General features: G+C 38.7%; 1 protein-coding gene across 2 annotated transcripts in view; it reads right to left on the bottom strand.

Moving 5' to 3' along the window:
* RASGRF2 (Ras protein specific guanine nucleotide releasing factor 2) overlaps nucleotides 1-27,924 on the bottom strand; it is a 266,077-nt gene that overhangs the window by 165,733 nt on the left and 72,420 nt on the right. For both annotated transcript variants that reach the window (XR_003119799.1, XM_025387425.1), the window contains exon 2: nucleotides 18,967-19,073. Coding sequence is in view for 1 of the 2 variants with exons in the window: in XM_025387425.1 (XP_025243210.1) it covers nucleotides 18,967-19,073 (107 nt within the window). In the remaining variant the exon portion in view is untranslated. The remainder of the gene's footprint in view (nucleotides 1-18,966; nucleotides 19,074-27,924) is intronic.

Raw genomic sequence — 27,924 nt, 5'->3', positions numbered from 1 at the left:
GAAGAAAAGATAGAAGAGTCTTAATAGGAATATGCTTTGGGAGAACTTAAGGGACAAAAATAGTAATAGAGCATAAGAAAAGCAATTGTTATAAAAATTCTGCCTTTCTCATCAGTTTTATTAGAAATATGCCAAATTGGTTACAAATACATTACATCAGTGTTAGGTAGCAAAGCAGTATTTTCTTTTCTCTTAAAAAAGAAAAAGCAAAAGGCAGGTCCAGTTTGGAATGCAAGGCTGACTTCACACAGACTCATCACCAACGTCCGCCTCCCTGTGCTTCCAAGGTCTTTGCTAAAAAAAATTGTTTTCTGTTTAAAGAATGAAACTGTAAGAGCATTATAAAAACAGGAAAATATGCCATCAATAGACCAGACATCCTCAGCACCTATATAATGGAATTTGTAAAATTCCATGAAGAGAAAAACTAAGCAAGCAGAATTAGCTTGGTGGGGAAACGAGAGTAGAGGAAACCACAGATACAGATACCTTGCATAAGCACGCTTCTCACCAAGAGTGGCCCAGAGAGTCTCCAAACTCAGAAGCAACAAATGTAAACAACAGAGGGGAGGCAAGGGCAATTGTTATGATCTTCCATTAAATAAGTACCTTTAGAATATGTGGAGTTAGGCTCCTCCTCTTCACACCCCTCAAAAATAAGAACTAAAAGGCACAGCTGGCAGCAGTGACACATCCCCAGCTGACAGTGCAAGGTCTGCTTTCTCTAGAAAAGGGTGGCACCTTCCTAAAGAAGGACTCCAATGAGGGAGCTGGACTCTGAGAACAGAGCTTGGGTTTACTCCAGACAGTCACTGTGGACACATGGGAGAACCAAGAAGGGAGAGGCTTTGAGAGCCTGGAAATAAAATACACTGTATTCATTTCCTATTCTGTAACAACAGAACTTAAGCCACTAAGTTTGGTGATAATTTGTTACAGAATAGAAAATGAATACAGTGTATTTTACTTCCAGGTTCTTAAATCAACACACATTTATTATCTCATAGTTTCTGTGGGTTAGGAGTCTAGGCTCAGTTTAGCTAGACCTTTATGTCAGGATTTCACAAGGCTATGATCGTGGTGTCAATCAAGATGCATTATCATCGTGAGGCTTGGCTGGGGAAGAATCCTATTCCAAATTCATTCAGGCTGTTAGAAAAGTTCATTTCCCTGCTGCTATAGAACTCGTGGCAGCTTCCTTCTTCAGAGCCAGTGGGAGAACATTTCTCACCTGCTCTATAAGGTCTTTCATCTGATTACATCAGGTCCACCAAGGATAATCTCCTTTTTAACATTAACTGATTTAAGACTGTAATGATATCTTCAGTAACTCTTTTCCTTTGCCATATAATGTAACCTAATCAAGGAAGTCACTATTCCATCATGTTTCCATATTTTAGTGGGTAGTAGCAAGTAACAGGTTCCAGCTGTGTGGGCTAAAGGGTATAGAATTACACAAGGAAGAATTTCCAACCTGCCTTCCTACTGTCTGCCCACATACCTGAAAAGGAAGCTGACACATGTGACACGATCCAGCATTCACAGTCACAGAGTAAGCCCAGACCAGCTACCCATAATGTCCCACAGGATCCTTCATTTAGAAACAAGGAACAGCAGACACTCACGAAAACCAGTCTCCCCTATCACCACAAAAGGCCCCTATGGTAGGCAGTGTCTAAGATGGCCTCTCAGTGACCCCTGGCTTCTAGTCACCCCCTTAGGTAACAGGGCCTTCCTTTTGAGTGTGAGCTGGACCTAAGTGACTCACTTATAAAGAATACAACACAGCAGGAGTGATGGGATGGCAATTCCACGATTAGTTTACAAGACTCTGGCTTCCATCTCACTTGCTTTCTCTTGCTGTCTTGCTGTATGCTTTGAGAGAAGTCAGCTACCAGGTTCTGAGCTACTCTACAGAGAGGCCCATGAAAAGTAGACACTGTAGGAGGCCTTTGGCCAAGAGTCATTTAGGAACTAAGCTCAAGCCAACAACCGGTAAGGAAGCGAATCTAGCCAACAGCAGAGTGAGTGAACTTGGAAGTGGATCCCTCCCCAGTTGTGCATTCAGATGAGAATACAGACCTGGCCAACACCTTGATTGTAGCCTTGTGAGACACTTTTGGGCAGAGGCACCCAGCTAAGCTATGCCTGGATACCTGACCCACAGAAACTGTGTATAACAACAAATTGTTTATTGTTTTAAAAATTGTTCAGCAGCAAGAGATAACAAATATAGCCCCAAATGAACAAACAGAAAAGACACTAAAAGAAACAAGTCTAATTCAGGTAAAAAGGTACCTACTATCTTCAGAAAGATATGGAAGGATATTAGAGACATAAAGCAAAAAGAGGCTGCCATGGAAAAGGAGTAATCAGATTTTTTATAAAAGAGTTCTTGGAAACAAAAAATAATTACTAAAATTTTATAGGTCAATGGAATTACTAACCAATAACCCAGACATGGCTAAAAACTAAGCTGGGTGGTCAGAGAGGTCAAATAAAGAACACTAAACAAAAATATAAAGAGATTGGAAATACAAAAGGAAAACTGAGCAACCTACAGTATAGATCCAAGAAGTCTAATACCTGTCTTATGGGAGTTCCAGAAAGGAAAAATGTTAGACTGCAATGGGGAAAAAATACTAATAATAAAGAAATGAGAGCTGGGTATGGTGGCTCACACCTGTAATCCTAGCACTTTGGCAGGCTGAGGCAGGCAGATCACCTGAGGTCAGGAGTTTGAGACCAGCCTGGACAATATGGTGAAACCCCATCTCTACTAAAATACAAAAAATTAGCCAGGTGTGGTAGCAGGCATCTGTAATCACATCTACTCAGGAGGCTGAGGCAGGAGAATCGTTTGAACCTGGGAGGCAGAGGTTGCAGTGAGCCGAGATCATGCCACTGCACTTCAGCCTGGGCAACAGAGTGAGACTCCATCTAAAAAAGAAAAAACGGAAATGGAAGAAACTCCCTGAAGTGAGCACAGCACAGTTCAAATAGAGAGAATAATCCAAATACCAGACAGGAGAAATGAAAACATTTCATACTCTGATACATCCTGATAAAATATCAGAATTCTAAGGATAGAGAAAAATTATAAAGGCTTCCAAAGAGAAACAACAGGTAGCCAAAGGAAGTGAGACTCATGCTGTCATACATTTTTTTTTTTTCCTGTCATGCTTTTTATCATTAACTTGGGATTCTAGGTGGCAACAGAGAATTGTGGAGAAAATATTTTGAACCTACTTAACAATTTCTAAAACAATAAACAATACACAGACAACCAAACACTGACCAAGTACCAGGACAAGATAGGAAAAACTTACTATCCCCACACACTTACTGCAGGAAAAAACTATGAGGAGGTTTTCCAACCAAACAAAACAGAAATCAAAGACAATAAAATGACAATTGAATGCAAGAAAACAAGCCAGATGAAGTAAAAGAAGCTAGAAAGAAACTAGAAGTTGACACAAGCAAGGTTCTGCTTCAAGGAGCAAATATTCAATGACATACGGTACATTTCATTCTCTGTGGGATCAAACACCAACCTTGATACTTTGGGACACAATATTTATTAAAACCACTATGGTTTTTAATTTTTCAGAATCAGCCTATGACAAAACACAGAGGAATAATTTAGAGAACAGAATATAAATGTCTAAAAGTTTATAAAGTGAGAATAAATAATAATGAAAGTAATAAAACCTCAGGATTAGGAAAGAAAAAACAATGAAAACACATTAAATGTCTAACTTATTATACTTATCTTTCCTAGCAGAGTCAATTCATACTGTCTAAAGTTGATAAATCAACAGAGGTTTAATTATACTATTTTAGGACATGAAGTCAACTAATTTAAGATCCAAAAATATGTAAGTAACAAAAACAGAGGGGGCAAAAGACAGGGGACATAAGAGGTATTGTAAGGGTGTTAAATTTTTCATTTTTATGCCACAGAATCAATCACACTGGCTAAAATTAGTAAGTCAAGAAACAGACAAAAGGGCTTCACAGAACATAACAAACAAATGACCAATAAATGCATGAAAAAGAGTCCTTCTTGCTGCGCACGGTGGCCCATGCTTACAATCCCAACACTCTGGGAAGCTGAAGTGGGAGAAGAGCTTGAGGCCAGGAGTTCAAGACCAGCCTCAGCAACATAGTAAGATCTCATATCTACTTTTTTTTATTTTATTTATTTATTTATTTATTTATTTATTTATTTTTAAGCTGGGATCACGTGTGGCAGCTCACACCTGTAATCCCAGCACTTTGGGAGGCTGAGGCAGGCGGATCACTTTAGCTCAGGAGTTTGAGACTGGCCTGGGTAACATGGTGAAACTCCATCTCTACAAAATAAATACAAAAATAACCTGGGTGTGGTGGCATGCACCTGTAGTCCCAGCTACTTGGGGGGCCGAGGTGGGAGGGTTGTGTGAGCTCAGGAGGTCAAGGCTGCAATGACAGTGTTCATGCCACTGCATTTCAGCTTGGGTGACAAAATGAAAGGAAGGAAGGAAGGAAGGAAGGAAGGAGGGAGAAAGAAAGAAGGAAAGAAAGAAAGAGAGAGAGAGAGAGAAAGAGAGAAAGAGAGAGAGAAAGGGAGAAAGGGAGAAAGAGAAAGGGAGAAGGAGAGAAGGAGAGAAAGAAAGAGAAAGAGAAAAAGAAAATTAGCTGGGTGTGGTGGCACACACCTGTAGTCCTAGCTACTCAGGAGGCTGAGGCAGAAGGATCACTTGAGCCCAGGAGTTTGAAGCTGCAGTGAGCTATGATCTGACCACCACACTCCAGCATGGGAAACAGGGAGAGATCCTGTCTCAAAAATAATAATAATAAAATTTTCTTAAAAAGTCCTTCTTAAAGGAGTACAAATTATTTACCAAAACTGGTTAAGATTTTTAGAAAAAAAGTACTCAGGGCTAACAAAGATATAGTAAATAGATATTGTCATATAGCACCACTGAAGTGAGTCATTGTAGAAGACAATATGTATCAAAACAGGTCAAAATGTTTATATCGTTTGCCTTCATAATTTCATTTCTAATATCACTCAAGAAAAATAATCTTATACTTGCACAATGAGATACAAAGAAACGAAACGTTCCTTCATTAAAACAAATATAAGAAAATGGAGACAATCTAAATACACACATGTATAATATGGAACTGGTTAAATAAGCAATAATATATCTACATAATGGAATGATAACAAGCCATTTAAAATACGTTTTTTAAAAAGTCATAACATAATGGCACATACCCAAGATTTATTGATAAACAGAAAAAAACGAGAAACTGAGATAAACATTATATGTACATGTACATGTATATATGTTCATATACAGAGGGAGAAAATTAAGTATATACACAGACATAAGCAGAAGAGGAGAAGGGAGGAGAGAGACGGAGAGAAAGGTACTCTAATGAGAGACATACATCAAAACTTAAAGGGAGCTTTCTCGGGCTGGAGCAATTATGGGTGATTTTTAATTACTTCTTGAGTTACTACTTTTGTGCTTTTCCATACTTTCCAATATTTCTGTAATATTAAGTGGGGAGAAAAGAGAAAATACACAAAATCCTAATGGTAGTTATTTACTTCATGCATTGGGATTATAAGTAACACTGATTTCCTTCTTCATAGGTTCCTGTGAGTCCAAATGGGTTCTTTGAGTCAACAAATATTTACTGAGTGTTGTATATTTGGAAACTGTTCAAAGCACCGGGCACAGGAGTAAACACAGTAGAGAAAAAATCTGTCTTTATGAAGCTTACACAGTAGTAGAGAGAGAAAGACAACATTAATAAGACAAATCTATCCTATGTCACCTGGTGATGAGTACTGTAGAGAAAATATGGTGAGAGTAGAATAGGAAGTAAGGGGGCAGAGGTGACAATTTTAACCAAGCGGTGAGGGCTGCTTTCATGGAGAAATGGTACTGGAGAAACCACTTGAAGCAGGAAGCCGTGTGGCGAGCTGCTGGAACAGCATCCAGGCCCAGGAAACAGTATGTGCAAAAGCCCTGCAGTGGGAGTGGGCCTAGCCTATCTAGGGAATGACAAAGTGGTGAGTTTCCTCAAGGGGAACGATATGGTGTAGATCTGTGTCCCACCCAAATCTCACACTGAGATGTCATCTCCAGTGTTGGAGGTGGGGCCTATTGGGAGGTGTACGGGTTGTGTGTGGGTCATGGGGACAGATCCCTCATGGCTTCATGCTGTCCTCAAGACAGTGAATGAGTTCTCATGAGATCTGATTGTTTAAAAGTGTGTGGCATCTTCTTCTCTCTCTCTTGTTCCTGCTCTTGCTGTGTGACCCACTTGTTCCTCCTTCCCCTTCCGCCACGAGTAAAAGCTTCCTGAGGTCTCTCCAGAAGTGGGGCAGATGCCGGTGCCATGCTTGTACAGCCTGCAGAACTATGAGCCAATTAAACCTACTTTCCTTATAAATTAGCCAGCCTCGGGTTTTTGTTTGTTTGTTTGTTTTGAGGCAGAGTCTCCCTCTGTTGCCCAGGCTGGAGTGGAGTGATGCGATCTCAGCTCACTGCAACCTCTGCCTCCTGGATTCAAGCAATTCTCTGTCTCAGTCCCCTGCATAGCTGGGATTACACGCGCCCACCACCATGCCTGGCTAATTTTTGTATTTTTAGTAGAGACGGGGTTTCACCATCTTGTCCAGGCTGGTCTTGAACTCCTGACCTCGTGATCTACCTGCCTCAGCCTCCCAAAGTGCTAGGATTACAGGCGTGAGCCACAGCACCCAGCCCAGGTATTTCTTTATAGCAATGCAAGAATGGCCTAAGACAAGGAGTAAGAAAGAAGTAGAAGAGGGAACAGGATTCTAAAGCATGTAGATCAATAGAAAGTCTCAGGTTTTCCTCCAGTGCGAGGAATAAGCTTTGATCAAAGACCTTACAAGAGTTCACTTTTTTTTTTTTTTTTTTTTTTTTTTGAGACAATGTCTCACTCTGTCACCCAGGCTGGAGTGCAGTGCTGCGCTCTCGGCTCACTGCAAATTCTGCCTCCCGGGTTCACGCCATTCTCCTGCCTCAGCCTCCTGAGTAGCTGGGACTACCGGCACCCGCCACCACGTCTGGCTAATTTTTTGTGTTCTTAGTAGAGACGGGGTTTCACCATGTTAGCCAGGGTGGTCTTGATCTCCTGACCTTGTGATCTGCCCGCCTCAGCCTCCCAAAGTGCTGGGATTACAGGCGTGAGCCACTGTGCCCAACCAAGATTTCACTTTTTAACAGGATCACACTGGCTGTTGTGATGAGAAAGAAGGGTAGGGGTGGAGCATAAGAGGAGAAGGGGGAAGAGTTGGAACTATTACAATAATAATCCAGGCAAAAATATTAAAGACAAGTCCAGGCCTGGGGACTTGGCACAGAATAGTCAATCAAATGATTCAATGTCATTGTCAAATGAAATAAATCATATTATTCAAATGAAATAAATCATCTAATATGATCTAATATGATTTATCATTAATATGATTTATTTTATCTAATATGATTTATTTTGCACGGTTTCTTTCTTTTCTTTCTTTTTTTTTTTTTTTTGATACAGGGCCTTGCTGTGTTGCCCAGGCTGGAGTGTAGTGGCCTCTCAGGCTCAAACGACCCTCCCACCTCAGCCCCCCAAGTAGCTGGGACTACAGATGCAAACTATCACACATGGCCAATTGTTTTTGTTTTATAAGATGAGGTCTCACTATGTTGCCCAGGATGCATGGCTCCTTATTCTTCACATAGTAATTTTCAGGTCATGCCATCGGTTTCATTAGGGCTCCCTAGTTTACTACTCGTATTCTGCTCTTACTGGGGTATTCCCCCAACTCTGCATCACAAAACTTTCTTTACATATCCCACTAGTAAATGGATGTCTGCTCCAGGATTTCATCAAATCAACTGAAAACACATGCAGGGCTTCTCTTCAATATTTCTCAGACCACTGGCATTTCTATTCTGCTATATTGCCAATACATATTTTATGTGATTAAATTTTCCATTTTCTAGGTAGTACTCAAGTTTTAAAATGTTTGCCTAATCTCCTCATTATTTTCATTTGGTTGGTTATTTTTTTATTTTGTATTTTTGCTTTTTAGTTCAACTCCCACAACAAAAAAAGGTTTCCCCTGCCAAAGGACATATAAATCAACATAGTGAAAGCATAACTCAAAATTCAGCTGTTGAGTACAAACAGATGTCAACATTAGGATATATATGGGAACAAAATATTAGTGTGTAATATTTATAAGAATTAATAATCACATATTATAATATTTCAAAATAGCTGGAAAAGAGGTTTTTTAAATTATTTAATTATTTATTTATTTTTGAGGCAGGTTCTCGTTCTGTTGCCCAGGCTGGAGTGCAGTGGTACAATCACAGATCACTGCAGCCTTGACCTCCTGGGATCAAGCCATCCTCCTGCCTCAGCCTGCCAAATAGCTGGGACTACAGGTGCACACCACCAGGCGTGGCTAATTTTTTGATTTTTTTGTGCAGATGAGGTCTGACTATGTTCCCCAGGCTGGTCTTGAACTCCTGGGCTCAAGTGATCCACTGGCCTCAGCTTCCCAAAGTGCTGGGATTATAGGCACGAGCCACTGTGCCCTGATGAAGAGAGGTTTTTTAGTGTCCTCATCACAAAGAAATAATAAATGTTTAAGCTGATTAATATGCTAATTACCCTGATTTTATCATGATACAATTTATGTGTGTATTGAAGCGTCACCTTGTACCCCGTAAATATGTACAGTAATCATGTATCAATCATAAATGAACAAATAAAAATTTTTTTAAAATCCTAATCAACATCACTCCATATGGAGAAAAGGGAACATTCAAATAAAATGTTGAAAAGTCCAAAGCAGAGGCACAGTGTGAAATTACAGACCTTAGTTATTTTATAGAAGGGTAGAAATTATATTAGCTTAGCAAGAGGTTGTTGTTGCTGGGCCAGAATTCTGCCCCACTTATTTTGACTGAAGACGTATATATGAAGCAAACCCAAGATGAAATGTCATAGCCCAGGTCACTAAGGAAAAACTCCACCTATCTCCAGGGTTATGCTAAATTTTATCCAGAAAACTGTTTGGAATCAGCATTGCTCATGTCAAGAGAATCATGATGCCTTTGGGAGTGGGCAAAATCCAAGCACGGATGACAATAGTACAGCTCCTATCAAAGCAACATTGGCTTTGGCGTTACCTAAGCAAGGCCAGTTTCTCTATCTTTACTCACACTCCTTCGGCATTACTATCATATACCGTTTCTGGTGTCAGATTCCCTCATGTCAGGATCTCCACTTCATTGGCGAATTAATATTTTTTAGATACCACATTAACATGAGGTCCTAACACTGTCTCCTCCACCAATCTCTCTCTCTACTGACAGGCTCTTCCCTCCTAAGCTGTTCCCTCTACAGTAAACAGAAACACAAGCATCTTAGTTAAGAGAGATCAAAAAGAGGAACAAAAATTAAAGACTAAAAACTCCTCTTCTAAATATTGTTCCTTCTTTCCTGTTCACAGTCACAGTTCATTACTTAAACATTTCACTAAACTTTGGGACACATGGAAAGTTGTCGATAATCCTTTCTAAAGTACAATTAAATATAAAAGCAGGCAAAATATTGTTACTAGGAAACACAACAGAACATCATTAGTGGTAAAATTATTACCTTGGGACAGAGAAGTTTTAAGGAGTGCTTCTAAAAGTGCATATCTTTCATAGTACTATATTATGAAGCTGAGGAAAATGTTTAATATCACAATAGACATTAATGAGTCTTTCCTAACACTGAGACTTTCATTTCTTTTCAAATGTGCATAAGTAGGTATTGGTAGAATTATCTTTATCATCACAGAAAATTCTTCAGCAAGAGTACATATATAACTGTATTAATCCAACCAGAATAGATTAAAGGGGCTTATATATGAGAATATATAAAGACTCTAAGCAAAAAAGCAACAAAAATAAGTGTTGGTACGGATGTGAAGAAACTGGCACCCACAATACGTTGCTGGTGGGAATGTAAAATGGTGCAGCCACTGTAGAAAACCGTTTGGCAGTTCCTCAAAAAGTTAAACGTAGAGTTACCAAATGACCTGGCAATTCCACTCCTAGGCATATACCCAAGAGAGTTGGTAACATATGTTCACATACAAACGCACACAAATATTCACAGCAGCATTACTCATACTAGCAAAAAGTGGAAACAATCTAAATGGCCATCAACTGAGGAGTAGATAAATAAAATGTGGTATATCCATACAGTGGAATAGAATTCAGCCATTAAAAGGAATGAAGTACTAACATAGGCTACAACATTAATGAAGCTTGGAAACATTATGCTAAGTGAAAGAAATCAGATGCAAAACGTTTGTATGATTCCATCTATATGCAATGTCCAGAATGAGCAAATCTCCACAGAAAGGAGATTAGCAGTTGGCTAGAGCTAGGGGAAGTGGGGAAATGGGAGTGACAGCTATCAGATATGGGGTTTCCTTTTTGGTGTTGAAAATGCTCTGAAATTAGTGGTGATGGTTGTACAACCTAGTGACTATACTAGAAAAACACTGAATTATACACTTTACAATGATAAACTTTATGGTATATGAAGTATACCTCGATTTTTAAAAATATTTTTTAAAAAGCAATAGAACAACTTCCCCCCAAAAGTAATATACTTTCATTGCATTGTAATTCAAAAATTCTAATGTCAAAAAAAATCCCATAGGTATAACTACAAGACAAAAAAATGACGCAGGGTGATTTGAACAAATATAAAAGATGAATACATTTTTGTCTTACAAAGAACTTATTAAAAAACTTCTAGAAAAACACCAATACGAAAAAAATGGGAAAAGGATATGAGATGATAATTTATACAGGAAATATAGACAGATATTAGCGATAGCAAAACACAATCTTACCAATAATCAAGAAAATGCTTATTATATCAATATATCATTTTTAACCTACTGATACAGTAAAGATTTTAAAAAGTGATTCCAGCTTTCTTCTGCCCTAGTGGAGGGAGATTAAATCAGTACACGCATTTCTGAAAAGCAATTTGGCACCATGCTGGGGCAGGGCACAAAAGATGAGTAGTACACAATTTGCTTTGAAGGGATTGAGGCTGACAGAGAGATACAGACACATAAACAAATCAATGCAGTAATCTCTTAGGTGCTTTCAGTGAAATAAGAAGTCACAGTGAGGGCTCAAAGAAGGGAATGGTCAGGCCTTCCTGCTGGCAGAGGAAGAGGACCAGAAAAGAAGATGCAAGCTGCTAAGGGCTCCATCCTGAAAGATGTGTTGGTTTAAGTCAGACTGGAAGAGACATTCCCACACATTAAAATTCCTGTATGTGGTGGCTCCAGCTGGCGCCCAGGACATAAGGGGAGCGGTGGCATGAGGAGTTCACAGAGGTCAGCTCGGAGGGGCCTCGCTTGGACTGGCTCACTCCATCCCAGAACTCAGGGCAAAGTCTAGCACTGGGTAGGGAAGCAATAAATACTAGTGAAATAATGAATATTTTATCTTCTTAAAGCAACATGGAGGACCATTATCTCTCTTTCTCTGCATACATTTAAAATTTTCTACAATAAGAAGTAAACTGAATTATAATAACTAAAAGCAACCAGGAACCCCGGAATTCCTTCAGCAGATCAGATGTTTGCTTAGAAAGGGCACTCTAGTAACTGTAGAGAATGGATGGGAAGGAAGCCAACCTGGAAGAGACAGGCGAGGTGGCAGAACAATAGTCCAGGCAATTGGTGTTGGTGGCCTGCACCAGTGCAATGCTGCAGACATGTGGAGGAACAGAGAACAGTCATGTTCTGGCATAGAATCCACAAGCAGTGACTGGAGTGAGCAGTTAGGACGGGGTCAGGGGATGATATCCTGCTGGTTTGAGTGACTGAGTGTATAGGAGACTATGCTTTGCATTCCTATCCAGGGAAAGAATATGAAGTTGCCTAGAGAAATACATGAGTTTGGGTTTGTCTTGCTTAGTATCAAGTAACTCTGAGCACCCAGTGACAGATGATATACAGATAGTTCAATATAGAAAAATACATGTGGGTGAATTTCTACATATAATGGAGGCTATATATCTTTGTGGTTAAGTGCATAGGCTTTGGAGTCAGCCTGCCCAGGACTTGATTCCAGCTCTGTCATTTACTAGATTGGTGGCCCTCAGGAGGTCATTTCATTTCTCCAATACTCAGATTCACTGAGCTACTTCATGAGATATCATGCATATAGCATGGTATGTAGCAGAGCAAGTATTGAGAAAGAGCAGCTCTATCTACATGGCCTAAGTCTGGGGAGTGGATCCAAGTGAGGAAACAGGGAGAGCAAAAGCAACGCCCTACACAAGCAGCCACAGTAAAGAAAGCGACAGAACACAAGGAGTAGTGAAATAGGACAAAAAGAAATTGTCAAAGGAGTAGAGGGAGAGTCAGGAGAGACATCGTAAACAAAAGGAATGAAAATTTCGAGATAAGACTTAGATCCCTATAAACTAATGTTAAAAGAAGCCCTCCAAATGAACATAAAAAGGTGGCGAATAATGTGAATAGCAAATAAAATGTCTCTAATTATATCTTTCTACCTATCTATCCATATGCAAATGTACAGAAAAATCTGGAAGTATGCACAACAAACTGTTACCAGTAAATATTCTGAGGAAGTAAATGGGCTTGGGGAAATAAAGGGGGAGGGGGTGGAACTATATCTTTTTACTTTTGTATTGTCGGAGTTTTCTTTGTTTTTTTTTTTTTTTTTTTTTAGGGAACTTGCTTTTATGTATTACTGGTGTAATTCAAAATACGAACAGAAAGTTGAAATTATATAAGGAAAGAAAAGCTTTGGAAATTCATTGTTGATCCAGGTGACAACAGTTACAGTAGAATAGGGACAAAACCCACCAGCAAAAGCTGGAAAGAGGAAGAGCTGCGTGCCTAGGAGAGCAACCGAACCATTTCTTCAAGAAGCCGGGCTGCACGTGCAAGAGAAGACAGTAGCTAGAGGAGTAATCAGTGCCAAGAAAAGGCTTTCATTTCTCTTTTGAGACAGGAGAGATTTTCAGGAGATCCAAAAAACACAGGAAAAAAAGCTAAGGAGTGAGGAGTAAACAGACTGGAAATATAAGAGAGAAATGGAATAAGTAATGAAGCAAGAAATCAGAGAAAGAGCTCAAGGCAGAAATTTGTCTTGAACCGGAGATGGTTCTCCTGGAGCAGGCAAAGAGAATCATGAGGACGGCTCCCGCCTGCAGGTGAGATGATGTGCACGTGAGGATGGAGCCTGCCTGGTGAGTGTAGGCAAAAGGTCTGACTGCCTGGTCAGCTGGATGCTTAAGGTGCAAGACAAGCACTTGAAACAAAAACACTGAGAAGGAGGAAAGACACCTGACAAAAGTATTAACAAAGTATTAAAATAAGAAAATCCAAGCCCAGCTTTTCCCTATAGAAAACAAATTGTAACCATCAAATCAAGTGAAATGCTTCACAGTTTACACAGTATCCCTTCTCTTTCATGTTGCACTTTGTAGGCTGTAAAAGAAAAAGAAATGTTGAATTCTCTTTCATTGTGGCAAATATGAAGGCAAAGCCCTGACGGAATTTCTTAGCTCTCTCTCTCTCTCTCTCTCTATATATATATATATATATATATATATTTTTATATATTTATATATTTATTATATATATATATATTTTATATATATGTAAAAAATACCTTTAATGGACAAAATTCACATTTTCAGCTTTAAAGTGGTGACAGTCTTACTATTACAAGAAGAATATAAATTATGGTGTTGGATTGCTTTAGGCTATAACATCACTGCCCATCTCTAATTTTTCTAGTCCTGTGATGTTGTTGTGACACATGAAACATTTTCAGCTTTTCTATGTCATCACTCTTCTCTGATTTGTGAGGGATTTCTCTCTGTGTGCATTCTCTAAGGGGCTGATTTTAGGGGGATGATATGATATACACAGCGGCCTTTAGTGCTGTACAGATTTTTATACTGTATACTTTGCTGCAAATTAAGCCTTTTTCCAAGGATGAGGTCACAAGCATTAGGTGTTGGGCATTTGGTGCAGCTATCACATTGTGTGTGTGTGTGCATGTGTGTGTGTTTTAAGGGAGAGAGAGAATGAACAACAGCTGTCTCAGGCACATGTAATTGAAAGGACTAAACATTAAAAACAGACCCAAGAGGCTGCATTACAGCTTTCTTCACTGGAAAAGAGAATAAGGCTTAATTGAAAGGTTTAATGGAAGATAAAGCCTCTCTGTTCGTCAAGTTGGAGACTGATAGGGTGAAAGAAAGGGTCAGGTCAGGCCCTTGCCAAACACCATCTGACGTGAGCTTTATGGAGTGGAAACATATTCCTTTTTGTAATTCTTTTTTGTATGCTCTGCCCTTAGAGGAAAGCCTGCGATCCACCTGCACAAGATACACCCTGAGGGGAGGGAAGAGAATTGAGGTGGGGATTTGAGCAGGTTCAGCTGAAGAAATCGGAAAGCAGGCAAAAGATAGTGCGACAGTCTCAAACACAGAACACACAAGCCATCTGCAGGGTGTGCGAAGCTACACATATTCAACAGTGCTCTATGCTAGGCTCAACGTTCTCAATATCTGTTTTCCCAATCCCTCCACCTTGGTAGAAACCCAAACTCTCCTCTCTCCTCAGGATACACCTTGCTTCTCTATCAGCCCCCTGGATACTCAACATACCAAGGGATAAATTCAGTATCTCACAGTTCCCTTCCTTTCCCAGCGATAATCATACTCTTCCAATTTCCAGCAGAAATTGCCCAATGCTTCCTGGCCAATGCTCATCATCTTTGCCCCACAAACCTGTCCTCATTCAACATTTCTTCTCCCAGTGAGTGACACCGTCCAAGTTAGGGGCCTGAGAGATGTGTTAGATGCCACCCTAGTCTAACCTTCCTCGTTTCTTCCCAAATGCCATAGTCTAGGTCCTGTGGGTATTAGGCATAGTCTAGGTCCTGTGGGTATTAGTCCAAGATGGGAAGACCCTTGGAAGATATACAACTGGATCCACATCCAGGCCACGACTATCTCTTAACTGCTGATACTTTGCTTGGTCCATGTTCTAGCAGATGAAACACTGAAAAGTTGTCTTTTCAGCTAACAAGCCCTAAGGACTCACAATCAACCAGGTCAGTGTCTTTGATTGTCCTAGTGTCTACAACTAAATTAACCATGATGGACACATATGGACAAGAAAACAAAGAAGAAATGTCAGGTTATTTTTTATGTCCAGAGTTCCATACTCAAGTAGCAAACCACATATGAAATAAGCATAGACGTAACTGCTATGAAAATGCTCTGGTCTCAGCTCGACCAGACAAAAACAAGACTGGGTCTTGGTAGCAGCTTCCCCTGAACTAGTGCCATAACATGTGGTAAAATGATATCCTAAATGTGCCTGTGTTCTTAGAAATGCAGTATTGGCGAATGGTAAGCAAAACATTAAAATGAGCTTCTTGGATTGGTCAAAGCTTCAAAATGAAAAATGTTAATTCCAAAATGATTTTTTTTTCTGGGCCAGATCTAAAGGAGAAAACATGCAACTGGACATCCCAGAAAATGACCCTAAGATTCTCTGAAGGCAAAGTGGGGGCAAGTAGATTCTGCTCTGAGATATGAAAACCAATAGAACAATGTGATTTTCATAGCACACAAAGACAGCACACCCAGGCTGGTACTGAAAAACCATCCCAGGAAAACAAAAGTAAACAGAGAAGGGGTTCTGAGCAGTCTTTGAATCTAAGCAGCATCTACAGGAGGATGTGCAGCTCGGAAAAGAACGTCTCGTGCTAAACTAATCAAAAGTTTTGACTTTTTAAAAGAGGGATCAATAAAACCATAAATATGGAGTAGTTAAAACTTTTATATTAGAAAGGCAGCAGTACTGAATTAATGCCATCAGACTGTCCTTTGAGGGTGAAATGTTTAGTCAACCAACCATAATTAATTAATTGTGTTTTATTACAACGTCAAGCAAAAATGGCTGATCAATTCTCGCTCCGAATCAGCTTCATTAACTTTCTGGCTTTGTTCGTACATGAACAAAATCAAGGTGAATTTTACAGATCCAAGTTTACACCAAAAACTCAACTTAATCAATCTTAGATCAAAAAGTTTTCTTCCCTGATTTAGAAAACAAAAACTTAAGAAATACCTCAATGCAAAAAGTAAAATATAAAAACTCAATATAAAGCAGTCAGATTAAAAGAAGTTATCAAAGAACCCAGTCCCAGGTCTCAAGTCAAGGGAAAAGCAAACCGAATAGACCAAAAAGTCAAAACATCAAGAAAAAAGTCAATTATTAACCAAATCTTCAAATCTGAAAAGAAGAGAATTTTCACCATTGTATCACCTAAACCACTTAAGTGGTTTCTGAAGTCTGTCTCCTGACAAGATCACGCATGCCCTGGTTTTGACTGTATGTCAAATGCCACCAAATAATTACTGACTCAGTTTCCTGTAGATGACAAAATGCATTCCTGGGACAGAAAAAAGATTTCTTACTTGAAATCTAATCATCTTTAAAGCAACTTGCATTATTTGTATTTGGTTCACCAAGACATTTGCTTGGCAACTACAAAGACATTTGGGCTACTGATGGTGCTTGCTCTCCTGGAATGAAAAAGATGGGAAAACAGGCATGTTTTAAATTATGTATTTTAACTCCTAGGTAGAAAGGAATAGAGATTGTAGAAAGGAAAAGATTGTGTCTGGAAATGACCCAAGGGCTCTACCTTGCCAGCTTGATGCTTCTTTCATCTTTGAAGGCTTGACTTTCTTTCTACAGCAAGTCATTCTGCATTAGTCCCAAGTCTGGATCAAAACCCTCAAACAGAGAGCACCAAGAGCAAGGATGGTCGAACCATGTGCCGGGGTCATGATGACTCGTGGCAAGCTCCGCTGGGGCCCTTATGGAGAGCGGCACTAAGTTGCCAGCCCCATGCAACTCAGAGAAAGAAAAGGAACTGAAAAATTTTGCAAATAACATCTACTCTCAACCCTAGTCTCACATTAATTTATTTTCGTCTTTGAATGAGGAAGAGAAAAAAAATAGAACAAGAAAAGACTGTAGAGATAAAGAGGACAATGCAGGTAAGTATAATATTGAACACTAGCTAAGGGTCCTGAAGTCCAATTGACTTGGATTTGAATCCCAGAAAGGCAGCTTGACAACTTTGTGTTAGAACTTGGCCAATCTGCCTGTCATAAATTTTTGTTTTCTCATCTGTAAAATGGGGATAATAATGCCCTATTAGCTTGTTGTGAAGAATTAAAAAAAGATAAGTATGTAAAGCACTTGGCACACTGCTTGTCAGAGAAGGTGGTAAATATAAGTAGCTGAAGAGACAGCATCAAGGGTTCAAAGAACAGCCTGAACTCACTCAGAAATGCCTCATTCTTTTTCTTGTTGTTTTTTGTTTGTTTGTTTGTTTGTTTGTTTTGAGATGGAGTCTTGCTCTCTCCCCCAGGCTGGAGTGCAGTGCTGTGATCTTGGCTCACTGTAACCTCCGACTCCCAGATTTGAGCAATTCTCCTGCCTCAGCCTCCTGAGTAGCTGGGAGTACAGGCATGTACCACCACGCCCAGCTAATTTTTGTATTTTTAGTAGAGACAGGGTTTCACCATGTTGGCCAGGCTGGTCTCGAACTCCTGGCCTCGGGTGATCCGCCCACCTCAGCCTCCCAAAGTGCTGGGATTACAGGCATAAACCACCATGCCCATCCTAAATGCCTCATTCTTATAAGTAAACTGAAGAAATTTCCTGATCACCTACTACATAATTAGCAATGCGCTTCACTCAGACATGAATGTGCCCCAATCCCTCTCCTCATTCTCAAGGTGTATACAATCCTACCCAGAAAACAGAAATCTAACACATTAACTATATTAAAAAGGCAATGATAACCAGAATTGCTGTCGCCCACGTGCAGTACACAATGCAAGTACTGCAGCCATTTGAAGAGGACGCCAGTGAGGGCTGACTTGCAGGGAGATGTCTCAGGGCAGGAGTGGTAGAGAGAGGAACAGACAGATGGAGAAGGGAAGGCTCATCAGGTGAAGAAAAAGAAAGCATGCCACAGCTAGAGTGTTGGCCCAAAATACCCAAGAGATGAGCAAGACAAGAGAGCAGGGAATTGTGGTGTGGCAGCCGGGATTAGGGAGTGGACAGGCAAAAAGCAAGAGCTTGAGAACCATGGGAAACAAAACTGAACCAGGTTTAGGGATTGAATCAGAAAACAAAAGAGAGGGACCTGCCCTGCATCTCTTTCAGATTTCTAGTTCCCATTTAAGACCTTGTACACACCTTTCCACCTTCCTGATGTTTCTTAGGTGGAAGTGAACTCACACTGTTCTATTTCTCTAAATAGAGGATGTCATCACCTTCTTTTGATAACCAAGATGCACAAAGCAGGGTTTACAAATGTAGGCTGGGCTAGGGCCATCTCCCAGCTCTGTGGCTTACTAGCTGTGTGACCTCAGGCAGGAAAACTAACCTTCCAGGCCTCAGTTTCCTTATCTGCAGACAGGGGAATTATAATGCCCCTCTTGCCAATTGTTGACAGGATAAGTCAGTCAATATATTCAATACATTCTGTAATTGGAAAGCACATATAACAGTGCCTGGCACATAGGAAGAAATCTATAAAAGTGACTACTACTACTACTACTTGTTATTATCATTTTATCTACTACCATTAATCTTTAGCTGGAATGTAGCCACGGAAAGCTCAAATAATTATCTCACACATGACTAAGGAGCAGGTACCAGGAGAAAACTCATCTTAGAATTGCAAGTTCTTCCAAAACTACCACCAACAGTGATAACCCCAATGCAGGACCCAGACAATTAAGTACCACCCTGGAGGACTGAGCCTATACCTGGCTTGGTGAATGGCCTCCATCCACTCTTTACCATCCTGCTCCTCCTCACAGCGCAGCTCCAGTGGCTTCTGACCTTCATGGCCAAAAAGAACAGTAAAGTAATACTGGAAAGGAAAACAAACACAAAAAGTTTAGTTCTATTTTTCAAGCACAACAGCATAATAACACAGTATTTGCCTACAAAGGGTATATATTTACAAAATACATCAGCGCTTATGCAAATTTTATTTCAAAATGCAACATTTCACTCTTGCAGTCGGCAATGACTTTGCACCTAGAAGATACCACAGACTGCAGCTGAACAGCCCTCAGTTAGGGTCAACCCTTAACATTCCCATTATGTACCTTTCTATATAAGTACAAAAAAGAATATTGCACACATTGGGCTATGCAGATAAATGAAAGGTAATATGATATTTTCCAAAAAGTTTTCCTTTTTTGTGGTGTGATAAAGCTGCAGGGACGCATAAGTTTATATCACGGCACTAGCTAATTTTATTATCTATTATCTATTATATTCTATATCTATTCTCCATTCTGGGAAGCAATATGCCTATAATTACGCAGTCCAATTGCTGCCATTTGCCTCTTCTGCAACCTTAGCAGATGTCATCAATTGCTTATGTCCCTGTTTTCCCAGAGGTAGCCTTGCAATTGTGTTCAACACAGTATTCCAGAATGCATACTTGACATGGGAAAGGAAATGTAATTGCCATCCTAGGGGTCAATACGTGATCAGAATTCCTTTTTGGTAGAGGTGTAACATAAGTTATTGTTGGATGAAAGGAACTGGGCTTAAGTAGGGAAAAGACTGACATTTATCAGGGGTAAAATAATTTCTCTCATATGAGCCTGATTCATAATCACCAAAAGCTGGAAACAACCTAAATATCCTTTAATAAGTGAGTGAATAAATAAATGCAGTACATCCAAACAATGGAATACTACTCAGCAATAAAAAGAAAAGAATTCTTGATAAAAGCAATAACGTGGAGTAAAAGCATCAGGTTGAATAGAAAAGTCAGTCTCAAAAGGTTACATACTATATACAATTCCTGTTGTGTGATATTCTTAAAATAGGGACAGAGAACAGATCGGGGTTTCCAGAGGTCAGGGGTGGGAGTGTGTGACTATAAAGGAATCACATGAGGGAGCTTAGGTGGTGATAAAATGGTTCTGTATCCTGATTATGGAGGTTACACAAATCCAAGCATGTGTTTACATTCATAGAACTGTGCACCAAACAAGGGACAATTTTATACTATAAATACACAGATAAAAATTTTTAAATGGCTTCTCAGGATTCTATAACAGAGATAATCATATAACCAAGATTCAAAGACTCCCAAATTCATGCTAGTTTACTCAACCACTCCGTGTTCCAGCAAAGATAGACATGGAATGGGGAGCTTTACAACAGTAAGCAGAGTCCTCAGATGACAGTTCTAAAGCAGAAATATTTTACAATCATCTTGGAATAATCTGTGTTAAGAAGCGGAGAATTCTCATGTAAAATATGCAGAAATATATATGTATGCTGAGTTTAGAGTGTGCTTTGAATTAGACAAAGTGACAGATGTCTTGAAGATGCATTGCCCTTCGACAACATTCACGAATAACAATACACCCAGTAGATCACGATCAGTCAGTAAAATCTCAGACTTTTTTTTTTTTTTTTTTTTTTTTTTGAGACGGAGTCTCGCTTTGTCACCCAGGCTGGAGTGCAATGGCGTGATCCTGGCTCATTGCAACCTCCATCTCCCAGGTTCAAGTGATTCTCCTGCCTCAGCCTCCTGAGTAGCTGGGATTACAGGCATGTGCCACCACGCCCGGCTAATTTTTGTATTTTTAGTAGAGATGAGGTTTCACCATGTTGGTCAGGCTGGTCTTGAACTCCTGACCTCGTTATCTGCCCACCTTGGCCTCCCAAAGGGCTGGGATTACAGGCGTGAGCCATCGCGCCCCACCAATCTCAGATATTTTTAAGTTGTACTTGAACACATGGGCTATCTGAAGATTTGCTCTAGCCTATCAAGTTTCAAAATGCTTTAAAACAAGCCACTAGATCCAGAAAAACCAGTAGTGCTCCAGAGTTAATGCTCATCTCTACCCCATTTTATTTCCAAGCCCCTTAGGCTATGTCCTCTCCAAGTTCCTGACCACTGTGAACCGATATAGGGCAAAGCAGTAAACCAAGCTGAGGGAAAATCCCAAACTGGGTGAAATATACATAGCCAAGCTAAAGTAGGGGAGAAAAAAAGGAATCCTCAGGAATAGAAACAAAGGTGAAAGGCAAAGCCATAGCAAAAAGCACAGGAACCAAGGTTCTAACATCCAAGGGGGTGGTCCCCATGGTCTTGGCTCTGTGCAGGGCACCAAGCTGGAGCTAAGATCCATGCATAACATCAGGAACTATGAAGGGTTACCACCTCCGTGTAACAGAGACTAGAAAAACTCTCCCCCAAATCCACTGAACACCAGGAAAATTTCCAAATGAGTCAGAAATGTTAATGCTCTATTGTATTGATAATTATTACAATAATATCAAATACTACTTATAATATTACTATCAGTAGTAGTAAGAAATTATAAAGTATCTTATTCCTCTTCTGCTTATATCCCAACAATTCCATTTCCCTAGTTGAGGAATAGTATCAAGTCACTTAAAAAAATAAAATAAGTTGAGCATGGTGGCTCACACCTGTAATCACACCACTTTTGCAGGCTGAGACAGGAGGATCGCTTGAGCCCAGGAGTTTGAGATCATCCTGGGCAATATAGTGACACCCTGTTTCTTTTTCTTTCTTTCTTTTCTTTTCTTTTTTTTTTTTGAGACCTGTTTCTACAAAAAGAAAAAAGAAAAAATTGGCTACATATGGTGGCACACAGCTGTAGTCCCAGCTACTCGGAAGACTGAGGTGGAAGGATTGCTTGAGCCCAGGAAGTCAAGGCTGCAGGGTGCGGTGAGCAGTAATTGGGCCACTGGTCTAGCCTGGGCTACAGAGTGAGACTCTGCCTCAAAACAAACAAACAAAAAGTTAAAGTACAAAAATTAAGCCATAAGAGTATTTTTTTAAACGAGTGAATGCCACTATACCTCTGAATAGGATGAACTGTCCTAACTAGGACTTGAAATCCAGAAACATTAAGACTAATGATTTGATGACACAAAAATAAAACACTTCTGCATAACAAAACTACTGTAAGCAATGCATAAAGACGTGTGACAAACTGGAAAAATATAAGCAATTTGTATAAAAAGGATAATATCATTAATAAATATAATCATGTGGTTTTTCTCCTTAGCCTATATATATGGTAAGTTATATTAATGGATGTACTAATATTTACAACCTCTACAGTTATATTACTTGTATGTACAAAGTTCTATGTAGTTCATAAGTTGAAAGATGCATATCCTCTATATTCTGTTTTTTCTTTTTTGATTGATGTTTATATTAATGAGAGCCAGTTTAAAATCCAATGAAATGGAGCACATTACATTTTTTTTCCATTTGTTCTGTCAGTTTTTGCTTTATGTGTTTTAATGCATAATATATATTATTGGGTGTGGACAAGTTTAGACCTGCTACATTTTCTAATGAATTAAATATTTTATTGATATAGTGGCCCTCTTTAGCCCAAATTATACACATTTGGCATCATAGTCTAACTTTGTCTTTTGGTTAGTGTTTACATATTATGTCTCTTCTGTCACTTTATTTTTAATGTTCTCTTTTTATATTTTAGGTATATCCCTTTTAAATCACTTTTACAGTAACTCAATTTGTAAACATATTTTTGAAATAATTTTAAGCTTATCAGAAAGTTGGAAAAATCAAAATACAGCAAAATACTAGGAAATCTGTTAATATAACTTACCATATGAATAGGCTAAGGAGAAAATTTTATTATCTGATTCTAAGGAAGAGTCAAATCCTGGTAAAAGCAAAACTTTAAAACTGTTAGAAAGTAATATAAGAGAATATCTTTATGATCTTGGGATGGAAAAGTACTTGTTAAACAAGACACAAAGCCCAAATCATAAAAAAAAGATTGAAAATGTTGATTGCATTGAAATTTAAAACTTTTATACAACAAATGATACCCATAAAAGTGAAAGACAAGCCACAGATTTGAAAAACATACTTGCAACAAATTTTACTGATAAAAATTAGTGTCAAGAATATAGGCCAGGCACAGGGGCTCCTCTTGTAATCCCGGCAATTTGAGATGCCAAGGCAGGAGGACTGCTTGAGCCCAGGAGCTTGAGACCAGTCTGAGCAACATAGCAAAGCCCCATCTCTACAGAAAATTTAAAAATTAGCCAGATATGGTGGCATGCACCTGCGTTCTCAGCTGCCTGGGAGGCTGAGGCAGGAAGACTGCTTGAGGGCAAGAGTTTGAGACTGCAGTTTGCCATGGTTCCACCACTGCACTTCAGCCTAGGCAAAATACTGAAACCCCGTCTCTACAAAAAAAAAAAAAGAATATACAAATATTTACAAATCACTATTTTTTTAAACTCAATATAAATACAGGCAAAGGATATGAACACACCACATCCAGATGATGAGATACAAATGATTAACAAATTTTAAAGGACATTTAATTTTACTCATAATCAGGGAAATGAAAACTTAAAAAAAATAAACAACAGTTCACTTCCATCAGATGGACAGAAATTAAAACACCTGACCATACTAAATGTTGACAAGGAGACAGCACTGGAAAGAATTATATACTATGGTTACACAAATTGGAACAAGTCCTTTGGAAAGCAATTTGACAAAACCTGGTAAAGCTGAAGATACACATATCCTCTCACCTTAGCAATATCACTCCTCCACATGTACCATAAACAATCACGTACTGGTACAAGTAAACATATTCACCTTTTAGAATCACAAAACAACTGGAATCAATCTAAATGTCCACCAACAGGAGACAGGACAAATACTACAAGGAGTATCTGTACAATAATATACCATAAAGCAATTAAAATGAATAATTAGAGCTACAAAGAACAGCACAAATGAACCAACTCCATGTTGAGCAAAAAATGTTTCTGTATATACAGTATGATATCATTTCCATAAGGCTTAAAACTATGCATATCAAGCTATTTATTTTTAGATATGTACATAGTTAGAAAGATATAAAGAAATACAAGGAAATATAAACATTAAACTGAAGATAATAGGTTTCTCTAGGGGAGAAAGGATAGCAAGAGGTTTCAAGGAGGGGTACATGGGATTTCAACTGAATTTTTTTTCTTAAAAAAAACTTTTTCTTTTGATTTTTTTTGTAATCTTTAAAAATTTTCCGAGAGCACAATAAAGACTTCACCTAGGTGCACCTTTTAACATTTTTTGCCTCATTTATATTCTCTTTCTCTCAATCATTTCACATAAATCATTTTGTATTGATCTTTTTATATCCCAGGTTGAGTGAAAGTACGCAAATATTGAACGTTCTTTATATTTGTATGTTAACATTGTGTAATAAATTTAAAACAAATAACTAAAGATCCATACAAAGGAATATCATCATGAAATTTCAGAAGAGGACTGACAAAAAGAGGATCCTACAAGCTTCCAGAGAGAGACAGAAAATAAAGAAGCCACATAAAAAGGATGTGAAATTAGGATAGCATTGAGAGTTGCTGGAAGAAAGTAGAGCAATGCCTTTAATGTCGTGAGGAGAAAAATATATTCAACATAGAATTCTATATTCAACTAAACTACCAATCAAGTATTAGGACAGAATACATATTTTTTAGCAGCTTGAAAAATATTCCTTGTAGAATCCTGATATGGTTTGGCTGCGTCCCCAACCAAATCTCATCTTGAATTGTAGCTTCCATAATTCTCATGTGTTGTGGGAGGGCCCTGGTGGGAGATAACTGAATCATGGGGGTGGTTTCCCCCATACTGTTCTCATGATAGTGAATAATTCTCATGAGATCTGATAGTTTTATAAATGGGATTTGCCTTGCACAAGCTCTCTCTTTTGTGGCTGCTATGTAAGACATCCCCTTGTTCTTCCTTCATCTTCTGCCATGATTGTGAGGCCGCCTCAGCCACAGGGAACTGTGAGTCCATTAAACCTCCTTTCTTTGTAAATTACCTAGTCTCAGGTATGTCTTTATTAGCATTATGAGAATGGACTAATACAAATCCCTTCCTAAGGAAGTTATTGTATATATTCTATTGCAAATAAAGGGATTAACTAAGAAATAGGAATACAGAGGGCTCAGGAAACTATGGTTCCAACACAGGAATGTAACATAGGAAAATATCTGAATGACAGTTGTACAAAAGATCCAGAGAACAATCAGCCTAATTTTGACAAGATGGGAGTATCTGGAAGGGAAGCCACTAGGAATTTAAAAAAACGGATAAAATATCTGGAATAGGTATACAATGTCCCTAAGTATTTGGTGAAAAAATTATAGTTAAGAGTGGCACAGATATATTAAAATATTTATCAAAAAATAAGGACATGCAAACAGAAAACTAAGCAAATTCGATGTGGGGGGTGGCAATTATTAATTTCAGGAAGAAAACATAAACTTATCCGGAAAAGTAAAAGTAAAAATAGTATATTATTTGGCTCTGCAGTGAACTACATTTCCAACGATAGCATTAATAACAATTAATTAATAACAGTATTTCTATCATAGTGTTAATCAAAATTGCTGATTTTACCAAAATTATTGATATAATCATATATACAGAACAGGAGAGAGGGAGGCAGAAGGTAAGAAGATGGCAGGAGGAAAATAGAGCTAAGTCTGCAATGACTATAACAATTCAATAGGAAATACTTAAAATTCATAACCCAAGAAATACCTCTATAAGCATATTATTTTAAAATATGAAGGTAAGTACCAGGAAAAGAAAAAAGGCCAATTTGAAAAACATTTCCTTCTAAATTATCCTTTTCATCTAAGTTTTCATTTTTCTTTATAGTATTTGTTGGTACATTTTCTCCATGTTTAATATTATTTGTGCCGTTTTTAAAAAATGGTAATTCTACAAATGTTTTCTGAAATCAGTAGGACTTCCTGATTATTGCTGTTGTTTTTCTGTTTTATTAATTTCTTCTCCATATTCCTTTTATCATCTGTTCTTTGGATATTTGTTCTGTGGTTCTTCTAGCTTCTTGAGTTCAGTGCTTGAGTTCTCAGCTGCAATCTCTTCAAATGTTACTAATTTGCCATGCCCCTTATTCTTTCTTTAACTCCCATAGGATGTACATTTGAATCCTTCAGTCCACCGTCTATATGCCTTAACAACACCTTTACATTCATATTTTCCATTTCTTTATCTCTCTGTTTTCTGTGCTGAATTACCTAAGACTTTCTTCTAATTCACCAATTCTCTATTCAGCTGTAACTAGCATAAACTTAGCCAGTCTACTGAGTTACTTTTTAAATTTATTATTTTTTTAATTGTACTTTAAGTTCTCGGGTACATGTGCACAACATGCAGGTTTGTTACATATGTATACATGTGCCATGTTGGTGTGCTGCACCCATTAACTCGTCATTTACATGAGGTATATCTCCTAATGCTATCCCTCCCCCTTCCCCCCACCTCATGACAGGCCCCAGTGTGTGATGTTCCCTGCCCTGTGTCCAAGTGTTCTCATTGTTCAAATCCCACCTATGAGTGAGAACATGCTGTGTTTGGTTTTCTGTCCTTGTGACAGTTTGCTCGGAATGATGGTTTCCAGCTTCATCCATGTCCCTACAAAGGACATGAACTCATCCTTTTTTATGGCTGCACAGTATTCCATGGTGTATATGTGCCACATTTTCTTAATCCAGTCTATCATTGCTGGACATTTGGGTGGGTTCCAAGTCTTTGCTATTGTGAATAGTGCTGCAATAAGCATATGTGTGCATGTGTCTTTATAGCAGCATGATTTATAATCCTTTGGGTATATACCCAGTAATGGGATGGCTGGGTCAAATGGTATTTCTAGTTCTAGATCCTTGAGGAATTGCCACACTGTCTTCCACAATGCTTGAACTAGTTTACAGTCCCACCAACAGTGTAAAAGTATTCCTGTTTCTCCACATCCTCTCCAGCACCTGTTGTTTCCTGACTTTTTAATGATTGCCATTCTAACTGGTGTGAGATGGTATCTCATTGTGGTTTTGATTTGCATTTCTCTGATGGCCAGTGATGATGAGCATTTTTTCATGTGTCTGTTGGCTGCATAAATGTCTTCTTTTGAGAAGTGTCTGTTCATATCCTTTGCCCACTTTTTGATAGGGTTGTTTGTTTTTTTCTTGTGAATTTGTTTAAGTTCTTTGCAGATTCTGGATATTAGCCCTTTGTCAGGAGGGTAGATTGTAAATATTTTCTCCCATTCTGTAGGTTGCCTGTTCACTCTGATGGTAGTTTCTTTTGCTGTGCAGAAGCTCTTTAGTTTAATTAGATCCCATTTCTCTATTTTGGCTTTTGTTGCCTTTGTTTTTGGTGTTTTAGTCATGAAGTTCTTGCCCATGCCTATGGCCTGAATGGTATTGCTTAGGTTTTCTTCTAGGGTTTTTATGGTTTTAGGTCTAACATTTAAGCCTTTAATCCATCTTGAATTAATTTTTATATAAGGTGTAAGGAAGGGATCCGGTTTCAGCCTTCTACATATGGCTAGCCAGTTCTCCCAGCATCATTTATTAAACAGGGAATCCTTTCCCCATTGCTTGTTTTTGTCAGGTTTGTCAAAGATCAGATGGTTGTAGATGTGTGGTATTATTTCTGAGGGCTCTGTTCTGTTCCGTTAGTCTATGTCTCTGTTTTGGTACCAGTACCATGCTGTTTTGGTTACTGTAGCCTTGTAGTATAGTTTGAAGTCAGGTAGCATGATGCCTCCAGCTTTGTTCTTTTGGTTTAGGATTGTCTTGGCAATGCAGACTCTTTTTCAGTTCCGTATGACCTTTAA

This window comes from Theropithecus gelada, chromosome 6 (assembly GCF_003255815.1).
Source record: "Theropithecus gelada isolate Dixy chromosome 6, Tgel_1.0, whole genome shotgun sequence".
NCBI classification, from domain to species: domain Eukaryota; kingdom Metazoa; phylum Chordata; class Mammalia; order Primates; family Cercopithecidae; genus Theropithecus; species Theropithecus gelada.
This window is presented reverse-complemented; position numbering and strand designations above follow the sequence as displayed.